Genomic DNA, 11,268 nt, shown 5'->3' on the forward strand with positions numbered 1-11,268 from the left:
CCACCCCAAACCCACCTGGCTGTTCTGAGCCAGTGTCTTCGGAACGCTGAGAAATTCACTGTTGGTTCTGCACTGAAAGATGTCCTGACATTTGCTAATGAGGACTCAGGAAATGTGGAATTTTAGATAAAAACTTTAAACAATTAAGAACAAAACCTAAATCATACTTGCTTGATCGTGTTAAGTGACTTTAACATAGAACATCAGAATTCAAGATATGGGGCTAATCTGTACAACGTATATAAAGTTTTTAAATACTTTATGCTTAATATTTTGTTGCAGTTAGATTCAGTATTAACTTAAATTGTAATGCCGGTTTCCTTCAACTGCTTATCCCACCGAGTAATGTTATTCCTATGTGGTGGCGCTTTGTTATAAACGCACCGATATTCACGTTGCACTTTGGTCACGCATTCGAATTTAGCGAGCCACAGAACACACTGAACTTTCCTCTGTACCGTCCACATCTCAACTGGCATGGCCGTGGGCTGCTCCGCTGTATACACGGTGTTACGTCATCATCTGTGCATGCGCACATGCTGCCACATCATCCTACAGAAACTGGGAGGGTTTTCCTTTTATTTGGTGCAGATTTCACATTTGTCTTTTGTTGCTTTCCTGTGACCGGTCAAAAGTGTACCATGACTTTACAGACACATTGTATTTAAGGTGTCTGAAATATGTCCATCTGAGGAAACATAAACTTCAGAATCATATAATTTTAAAAAATGGTTTAAAATGTCTAACTTGGCACCTGCCCTGTCATTTCCAGGTTTTTTAAATAGCTTTGAGGAGCTGCAGGCTGAGGAATGTGGCATCCTCAATGGATGTGAAAACGGCCGCTGCGTAAGGGTGCAGGAAGGTTACACCTGCGACTGCTTTGATGGGTATCACCTGGATATGGCCAAGATGACCTGTGTTGGTAAGAGTGATATGTCTTATGGGAAATAATTCTTTTCTTGAGATCCCCTGTGGTCAGATCTCATACACTCGAGTACATTTAAGATGGATTTGTAGAGTTTCAGTTTAGGAAGATAAAAGTTTTAAACATGGATGGTAGTGATGGTTGCAGCAATGTGAATGTACTTAAGGCCACTAAACTAGCTACTTAAAAATAATTAAAATGGCCAAATTTATGTTCTGTATATTCTACCACAATTTTTAAAACACAGAGTTGATATTGTCAGTGGAAGAAATGTTTAAACCTATGGAGAATTTTTATGAGTTTATTTGAGCCAAACTTGACAACAATTTCAAGGAAGCAAAATTTTTCAGTGGATTGAGAAAATGCTCCAGAGAATGGCAGAATTGCAGCTTATTTCATACATCGCAATCAAAGGAGGAAGCGTAAAGGGTGGCACAAAATCCATTGGTGATAGATTAGGGTGGCGAGCGAAAGTAAAGTAAAGAAACCTCTAGGTTTGGATATAAAGTAAGCAAGTAGACACATATTTCTTTTACACGTGGGTATAGTACAGTTAGCAGTTAACAATGAGCACGGTAACCGTAAGAATGAGGATCTCGCCTGACCTGTGGTGGCGCAGTGGGATAAAGCGTCGACCTGGAACACTGAGGTTGCTGGTTCAAAGCCTTGGTCAAGCCTGGTCAAGGCACATATGGGAGTTGATGCTTCCTGCTCCTCCCCCTTCTCTCTCTCTCTCTCTTCTCTCTCTCTAAAAATCAATAAATAAAATAAAAAAATAAAAAGAATGAGGATCTCTGTGATTTCCAGCTCTGGTGGGGGATTGTGGCCGGAGGGATCTGGGAAAAAAAATTACTCTGGCATTCCCAAAGTATGTTATAGCTGCAGAAGACAACAGACAGGCTCAGTTAAGGACAAGTTTGACCTTTGTCAGAGAAGATCTGGCCGAGGACAGGACTGTGGCACCGTGACCTGCTTTTAGTTAGAAAGTTCTAATTCCAGAGCATCCTCTGTGGTTACTTAGGTCTCTGAGTTTGTAAGGCCACCATGCAGACCTCTCCTGATCTTACCATGTTTGATATGTGTCCCCTCTTTTGTCCACACCATCTCATTTAAGAATCCCTATAGAATTCCTCACATATGGAGCAAAGGGCAGAATGTTTCCAGGGAATGACTTTGACTCTTTTAAATTTAGCTTTTGCCTATGCAGCCAACAGTGTTTTCCCTGAATACCTGACATAAGCATGAGGGAATGTAGAGGTCTGACATATGTACAACATCCATTGTAATCATTCCAGAAAAGTTCCTCCCAAAACTCTCTTGTTGTCTTCCCAATTATTTTTAAAAGGACAGTAAACATGCACTTCTCCTTCTCCCTGTGACCATAGATGATCTTAACAGATTGTGTTCTAGGGCCCTTTGGCCTCAATGCTAAAAGGCCCTTGACTTAAAAGTTTTATATTTCTATATATTTTTTGTGGCTCTTCTCTCTATTGTAGTATCCCTTTCCCTGTTTTAGTTTTGTTAGTCTCGATCTGTGGTGGGTCTGGAAAACAGGTAACTTGGGTTATTACAGGTGTTTCAAGTGTATAAGAGCCTTTCTTTCCTATGGAAAGAAGCCGGAGAAGGTAACTTCAGCCTCAACACAGGCTGCTCAGAAGGCTCTCGGCTCACTGGTTTGGTTCTCAGCTGTATTCATCTTGACAAATCTAATTGCTCTATACCTGCAGAAAAAAAAATTAAAAATAGGATAGTTCTTCCAGCTTTCTTGAAGTTTGACGAAAACGTCAGGCTAACAAATTGTTCATGTTGTATTAAATAACGGAAGGAAATTCTAGAACTTCCCTGATAAGCTACCTTTGTAATGACCTAGAAAGTCTTTCTTGTCTTTCACGTGATTGAAGCAGACGTAAACGGGAAAGCTTTTGGGGTGGGGGATGGGAGCAGCCAGGCTGTGTTCAGACCAGATCTCTTGACGCCTCAGGTAAGCAGTGGGTTCCATTTGCTCACGGAGTATATCAGCACTTGTTTACCTGTATGGTTTGGCTTGTTGCAGATGTTAACGAATGTGATGAGTTGAACAACCGGATGTCTCTCTGCAAGAACGCCAAGTGCATCAACACGGAAGGCTCCTACAAGTGTTTGTGTCTGCCGGGCTACATACCTTCCGACAAGCCAAACTACTGCACTCCATTGAACACCGCCTTGAATTTAGAAAAAGACAGTGACCTGGAGTAAAAGAAAATCTACATAACCTAAGCCCATATACTCTGCACTGTGTAAAGGAAAAGAGAGAAATGTATTATACTTGAGACATTGCACCTAACCCAGAATGTTGGAAACACGGAAACATCGTGGTGTTTGCTGTATATCCTCAGAAGACAATGAGAGGATTTGTGGTGTGAGCCTGACCGGTATAACAGACCAAATGGACATTTCTCTGAAAAACCAGTATATATAGTCTGTTCATATGTAAAATTCAGTGGAAAAGAGGTGGAACAGTGCTGTTATTTTAAACAGAAGGTTGTATTATTATGTTGTCTTGTTTTATTTTTTGGTTTTTGTTTTTGTTTTGTTTTTTTACTATCTATTGCTTGATTAAATTTGGCATTTAAATAGTGGTGGAAATATTTTATATAACTTTCATTTTCTGGTTGTGCAGTTATTTGGCTACTGTTTTTCTTTTTCCTTCAGATTGTTTTTTTTTCTCAAGTGCACAGGTCGTTGATGAAATATTGTTAAACTGTATTGTAAGTAATTTTACACAGGGTTATGCTATTCCTAGTCGGGAGCATTTTTAAAATTCAACTTGTCTGTCCTGTGGAGCAGGCAGTGATTTTGTTTCAAAACTTTTATACACATTTGGGGAAAAGTGCTTTATATTTACAGTGTATTGTCTGATTTTAATGTCCATTCTTAGCCAAGCTGCTAGTAGGTGTCCGTCGTATCTCTTTCCTACATTGAAATTGGAAGAACCAATGAGCTCACATTAATATTGTAATGTGTAAAGTATGCCCGGCAAAATTTTTTTTGGAAAACTTGATGATCCCAGCATATTTACCATTGTATGTTAAAGCAAAATAAATCACCATTTTTTTAGAAAAAAAAAATCTATCTGAGAGTAATTGTTAATGAGTACACATGTACAAGGTGTATCCTCTCCCCTTTGTTTTTACCAGTGGTTTTCTATTAATGTAGGCTAATTATTAAACTTGTTAGATACTGTATAAGACTGAATTGTGTCCCCTCAAAATTCATACAACTGCGCAGTACCTCAGAACGTGACTGTATTTGGAGAGAGGGTCTTTAAAAAGGTAATTAAGGTTAAATAAGGTCATTGGTGTGGGCCCTAATATGGCCTGACTGGTGTCCTTATAGGAACAGAGTAGGACACACACACAGGAAAGATCCTATGAAAACACCGGGAGAAGATGGCCATCTACAAGCAAACAGAAGAGACCTAGAGAATTGTAAGAAAATAAATTTTTCAATTAAGCCACCCACCCAATCTGCGATGTTTTGTTATGGTGGCCCTAGAAAATTAACAAAGGTACATATATCTCAGGAAGAAGGAATAGTGATTTTCAAAGTTTCTACTCCCTGCTTAATACACATCCACAGTCATGCAGTTGTCTTATAATTGAAACTAAATTTCAGAGACCATGTTTTACTTAATAAAAGTATCTAAGCTTTTTTTTTTTTAATTAAACTACATATGTATGGGCATCCTCAGCAGAAAATCTCCCAATTTAACATTTTCCTTAAAGACAGGCTTTTGGTTTTCAATACCGGTAGTAGGCAGAATAATGGCCCATCGAAGATGTCCATACCTGTGGGGATTCAGGTTACAGATAGAATGAAGAGTGCTAGTGAGCTGGCTGCTCCATTTGTAGGACTTCATTGCAGCAGCGATAGAAAGCTAAAATCATACCCAAACATCAAAAAACATCTCTCAATCACAGCATTTTTCAGTTAATAATTATATATAGGAGAAACTTTTATCTTCAAAATACTGTGTTAACACAGTCTTGAGTTATATTCCAAGTATAATAATAGTTGGAATCGCCCTGGCCGGTTGGCTCAGCGGTAGAGCGTCGGCCTAGCGTGCGGAGGACCCGGGTTCGATTCCCGGCCAGGGCACACAGGAGAAGCGCCCATTTGCTTCTCCACCCCTCCGTGGCGCTTTCCCTCTCTGTCTCTCTCTTCCCCTCCCGCAGCCAAAGCTCCATTGGAGCAAAGATGGCCCGGGTGCTGGGGATGGCTCTGTGGCCTCTGCCCCAGGCGCTAGAGTGGCTCTGGTCGCAACATGGATGGGCAGAGCACCCCCCCCTGGTGGGTGGAGCGTCGCCCGTGGTGGGCGTGCCGGGTGGATCCCAGTCGGGCGCATGCGGGAGTCTGTCTGACTGTCTCTCCCTGTTTCCAGCTTCAGAAAAATGAAAAAAAAAAAAAAAAAAGTTGGAATCACCATAGATGTTTGAAAAGCAGCAAGACTGTCAGCAAAGTGGATGTGCCCTGGGGTATCACTGGAACTGAGAGGACCACCCAGTTATAATCTGTGACCAGCCTCCAGCCCACGTGCTTGACCTGCATGCCTCTCCACAGTGCTTTTCAATCTGTCTAGTCCTTGTTTTTACCTAGTGTTGTGTGAGCCCCCCTCAAACAGAGCAAGTATCGAAAGAGAAGAGTAGTTACAATGGCAGAGAAGCTATTTCTGCACACAAAGCAACTTTGTAAGCATCATTGATTATCAAGAGATGTTTTAAGCATCTTATAGTTCAACATTTTTTTTTATGTGTTAGTAAGAAAATTGGTTAGGGGACTTTGAGATGTAAAATAATTCCATAAGCATTTCCCCACAGAACATTTGATTTTACAGATTACTGATATTAAGCAGGAGATGCTTGTATATGTAATAAAAATACCTTGCTTTAAATGGAACTTTTTATATTTTGCATGTTTTGTTGCATGAATTTTGTTTCGTAGCCCTGGGGAAAAAAGCTTTGTTTTTGTAATACATACTATTCTTTAGTTCCTTTCAGGAGTTACTTTTAATACTCAATTGTCCTCCAAACCACAGGTTTGGATTCTTTGGCAGTGGTCCTAATTATCCATGAAGAGACAGACTCGTACACTACATTCTAGTCACTAATTGTACTAATTATATATAATCCATGATGCTAATATCTTTTCCAGCTGCCTGAGTAAGAGTCAGGTCTCTTTCTCTGTATATTCATAGAACAGGTCGCTGTATTTTAAAATACCAAGAACCAATAACATTCTATTTTTTTTTGTCATAATAAACATTGCTCCAAAAACACTAGACATGGCTATTTGATGTAAGCCTATGCAAATTGAAGTTCTAAACCTGAAATCTGCCATGTTAGCTGAAATGAACACTAGGTACAAAGCCAGCAAACCAAACCCTTATTAAACATATCAAAGTATTGCACAATTTCATCATACTTCTCTAAAAGTTTTTTATAGGTTCAAAAAATATTATAATTTAGCTTTAGTATTCTCACACACAAAGGACTAACCTGCTCTAAAATACAACTTGGATTCTTCTGGTATATCTTAGTGACCCAATATTGGCAGAAATGATAAATCTGATAAGCTTAAGAAATGAGGTTCATGAACATTTCATTTGGGTCAACAGTTTAAGACAAGTTTCCAAGCATTTCATAGTATATGTCCCTGCGTGTGGAGACAAACCATAGCTATGAGTTTAGGAATTACTCTAATAACTTGCAGCATTAAAAATACTATGATTCTAATACTCTCATCAACTTTCAAATGAGAATGATTTAAGTCTATACTAAAATACCTATGAGTTACTGCTCAACTCTTTGGTAGGAAGAAAATAAAGATCACCGCCACAGCTCAATATCAAAGTGATAACTAATCACAATTATGTGGGAAAAAGGGATAAGGGAAAGTAACTGCAAAGTGCAGGAATAAATCACAGTCTGATAAAATAGAAGACACTTCTCAAGGAAATGAGCTCCTTAATTAAGAATAAACCATTGGTAATTATCACGGGAATGTGACATGCCTCTGACCAGCTTTCACCTGTCTGAGAATATAGGATGGCCATCGCTGGTGGGGCAGAGATTTGTCTCCTGGAGGAAATCACTGCTCCCTTCATCCTCAGAGCCTCCTCTGCCCTCTTCTTCATTACTGCTCTAGAACTTCCTGTGGGGATGGAAAGGTTCCATATGTAAGTATCCAGACTGACCCTACTTGTACCAGGCATTGTGCTTGACACTGGGACTATGGAGATGAATAACTTGTAGCATTTGACTCACAGCAAGCTCAGAAGACAGATGTGAGCCCAACTAACCACATTGCGATGAGGTGAGTACCAAGGGAAGCTAGAACTCTGTTACAGAAACAAAGAGGAACCAGTTGTTCCTATTTTGGAGTGGCGTGGGTGTTAGGGGTAGGGTAGAAGCCCTAGGGAACAGATTAGATCATTGGAATATAGGTCTTAAATTTTACTAGGAAAAGAAAAAGGAAGCAGCAGCACAGCCACTTCACCTGCCCCTTCCTTTTTGCCACAGAATGTGCACTTGGTCTTACAGAAAGAGGTCTGGACGGGGCATCTTAGAGCACCCACCTGAGTCCTTTCTGGCTTCACGGCTCACTGTAAGACCACGAAAGAATCAGAATCTCTTGTCCCTGTTTCCTCATCAGTAAAGTGAACTCTAAGGTCTGTACTATGTCAGAAATTGTCTAATTATTTTGATTTTCCTTTCCTCATATTGTCTTCTCTTTCTCAGCCTGATTTCTTAGTCCTGTGAACTGTGATCACATAAATGATCACTACTTTAGAGTGGCTCAACAAAGCTCTTTGGGAGCATAACCGATCTCTGGAAAAATCTCTGGAAAGCAGGATATTTCGATGGTTCATACACACGTAAGCGCAGGTGGCAACTGCTCTAATAAAACATGAGCATTCTGTAAATTTGAGCTTCAACATTGTGCAAGACTTGACATAAAATAGATCAATTAGATTCTAAATCCACTGTCATCATGACAAAAAATTTCAACTTTACATTTGTCAATGTGAAAAGGAAGACCTTCTTTACATACAATATTAAATGTCATAAGTTATATGTCAAGTTTTAGAAGATTGAAAAGTTTTAGCCATCTATTTGCACAAATATTTCACTTAAGAATCTGAGAACTGCAATTAAAAGTCTTGACCAGGAACTGCAAGAGATCATTTAAAAGATAAAGCAGCCTGACCAGGCAGTGGTGCAGTGGATAGAGTGTCTGACTGGGATGCGGAGGACCCAGGTTCAAGACTCCGAGGTCACCAGCTTGAGCGCGGGCTCCTCTGGTTTGAGCAAAGCTCACCAGCTTGGACCCAAGGTCGCTGGCTCGAGCAAGGGGTTACTCGTTCTGTTGTAGCCCCCTGGTCAAGGCACATATGAGAAAGCAATCAATGAACAACTAAGGTGCCACAATGAAAAACTAATGATTGATGCTTCTCATCTTTCTCCATTCCTGTCTGTCTGTCCCTATCTATCCCCTCTCTCTGACTCTCTCTCTGCCTCAGTAAAAAAAAAAAAAAAAAAAAAAAAAAAAAGATAAAGCAAAGCAAAGTCTGTTGTTACAAGCTAAAGTTTTTCAATAAAACTTTAAACAATTTTATTTTAAAAATCAGAAAAAGTCTTGTTATTAATATACCTGCTACTTCATATTAAATTTTTCTTTAAAATATTATGTACCGTAAAGAAATTTAAATTTTTTCCATCAAGCTCTACTTAGAAGCTTCATATCACCTACCTTTTACCATGCTGTATTAAATATCCTATGAAATAGACTTTATTTCTCCATCAGGTGCAAAATTAAAGCCATAAGTATATTATATTTCCAGAAGGGTTTGTCTAATAAACATTTGGTTCAGAGGCACAGAACAGCCAAAGGCAGTGTCCTAGCATATGGGAAGCAGAGTCATATTATTATTTGCTCTGGCAGCATACATTCCCCCACCCCACCCCCACAGTGTACCCCTATTAAAGAGGGGAGAGAAGGCCTGACAATGTGGAGAGAGGTATGGGAAGGAAGAGTAGAAAACAAGACAATGGCAAAAATGAGCTCCCCAGTGACAGAGCATAGTGACACCAAACACCAGAGCAAAGCAGATATTGTCCATCTATGAGCCCATGGAGACATTGCTATAATCAAGGTCAAGTTCTTTGTATTAGAATATGTCAATTTCTTTTGTTTTTACTGTACATCAATATTCAGTGTAATACTTACGTTTACTATATGTATGAGTGTGAACTAGGTATTCCTTGATATTTATTTTCTTGTTGCATTTTTTTTCTGCCAAGTTTTCACTGACTCCTTTGGCTAATGTATAGAAAACTGTTCTTATGCATTATGTTTTGCTAGTTGATTTATATTAGTTTTTGCAAGAATTTACTCGAATTTATTTCATGTTATGACTTACTTTTGGTTTCCAGTATTTATTGGAAGATCATATTGATATCAATTTATATAGTATTCCATGCATATGGGATTTTATTTACCAGTAAATTTTTGTTCTGTAGCCTGCTCAGTACCAAAAGTCACTAACATACACTCCTTCTTAACTATACGGTTTTATATTATGAATGGCTAGTAGAATATCCTCGCAAACCGTAACCGATGGTTTTCATCTGGACTCATGCATATAGCATACTGCATCCACAGAACCACTTAAAAATCTCTTTCAAGCAAGTGAGGTAAAAACTGTTTCAGTTTTTTCCTCCACATTTCCCTCCACCCACTGATTTCCTTGTAAAATTGGCATGTTTTATCTGCCAATAAATACAACATATATTGACTTTTTATTGGATGCCAACTGCATACTTTGGTCTTCACACCCTTATGAATTATACAAGCAGGGCCTGCACAGCATTCTCTGGAAGTGGTCTTTTGTGTTTGTTTTTTCAGGTTTGGGCAAGGCTCTGGAAGCCAGTAGCTCAAGCCATTGGGCACAATCAAAACCCTGTGGTCTACTGAACCCCACCCATCAACACCTTTCCTATGGACTACAGACCTGCAGGAGAAAGGAAACAGAGCTCTGGGTACTGTTTATTTTTAGTGGTAAGGAATGACATCACTGCCAGAGATTATGACTTTGGACAAGCTGGTGGGTGGGCTTGCATTTACAGTACAGAAAGGTCAAACCTTGGTTAATAGGTCACATTATTAGCGCACAGAGAACACTGTCTGTACGTTTTTAAAGTAGGAAATAGTAACACTTTTATGAGTTTAATTTAAACTGGATGGTGTTCAAGTCCAAAAAGTGCTTTTGTACAAAACTTGCATGACATGTTTAGACCAATTCTTTTTCTTTTATTCTAACTCTTGTGATAACAAAGTTCTCTCTCTCTCTCTCTCTCTCTCTCTCTCTCTCTCCCCCACCCACCCACCCTCCCTCTCTCCTCCAGTGGGCTAGCAAAGGCTCTTTGTAAAGCCAGCCGCCAGGGCCAGGGCCACCATCATAGCCACCACCTGGCTCATGCAAGTTCTCATTGGATTCGGACAGTCGGCAAAGAAACAATGGAGCCACAAACTGGTGGGCCATAGTCTTTAATTCTAGCTTGCACCCGGCGGGCAAGTAAAAAACATACACTGGACTCCAAAACCCAGTCACATTTAGTGCTCACAAAGCTACTGACTTATCCGAGTTTCCTAGAATCAAAAGTTTCTAGCTCACCAGACTTATTCACCTCTGTTCCCCATCTCCTTCCTTATCCCAGATACAAACTCTACACAAACTGGCATCTCACTCAGCACTCCGCCATCTTGGCTGCTTCTCCTGGCCTCCTCCATGTGGCCTTTCTCTGCTCTCTGCTCTGCTCTCTCCTCTAATCATCCCAGGAACCAAGAGCGTAAACTCCTGTCCTGCCCCCATTTTATAGTGTAGAAATCCAAACCCTTAATCCAATATACAAAATAGGGAAGTCTCTAATACAAAGTCACTTCTCTGAGGCATGATTGGATTGTACCACCCCACATCAAAAAGGGTGGGCAAGGCTTAATCCCAAAACCAAGCCCCAGGCTACAAAGATCCTGCCTGCCCAGAAACACACATTAATATCACCTGGGCGACTGCCTCCACGTGGGAGGCACCATCTTTAACAAAGTGAGCATAATATATTTTATCTGCCCAACACTCTTGCTTGGTTAAAATCAATGAGTTGGGGTTTGACCAATTCCCTTTTTTCCATGGGCTCTAAATAGTCAATGTAGGAGCTCACATGTATAAGAACACAGATAAAACATAACCTGGAAACATCTAGTAGGACTGGAAGGTGAATCAGTAATGCTCACTCTCCATATGGGTG

General features: G+C 39.9%; 1 protein-coding gene across 12 annotated transcripts in view; it reads left to right on the forward strand.

Moving 5' to 3' along the window:
- LTBP1 (latent transforming growth factor beta binding protein 1) overlaps positions 1–3,355 on the forward strand; it is a 432,506-nt gene extending 429,151 nt beyond the window's left edge. For all 12 annotated transcript variants that reach the window (XM_066266871.1, XM_066266870.1, XM_066266869.1 and 9 more), the window contains 2 exons: positions 773–922; positions 2,979–3,355. In XM_066266871.1, the coding sequence (XP_066122968.1) occupies positions 773–922; positions 2,979–3,160 (332 nt within the window). In that variant the 3' untranslated portion in view covers positions 3,161–3,355. The remainder of the gene's footprint in view (positions 1–772; positions 923–2,978) is intronic.
- The last annotated feature ends 7,913 nt before the right edge of the window (positions 3,356–11,268 follow it).

This window comes from Saccopteryx bilineata, chromosome 3, assembly GCF_036850765.1.
Source record: "Saccopteryx bilineata isolate mSacBil1 chromosome 3, mSacBil1_pri_phased_curated, whole genome shotgun sequence".
In the NCBI taxonomy this organism is placed as follows: domain Eukaryota; kingdom Metazoa; phylum Chordata; class Mammalia; order Chiroptera; family Emballonuridae; genus Saccopteryx; species Saccopteryx bilineata.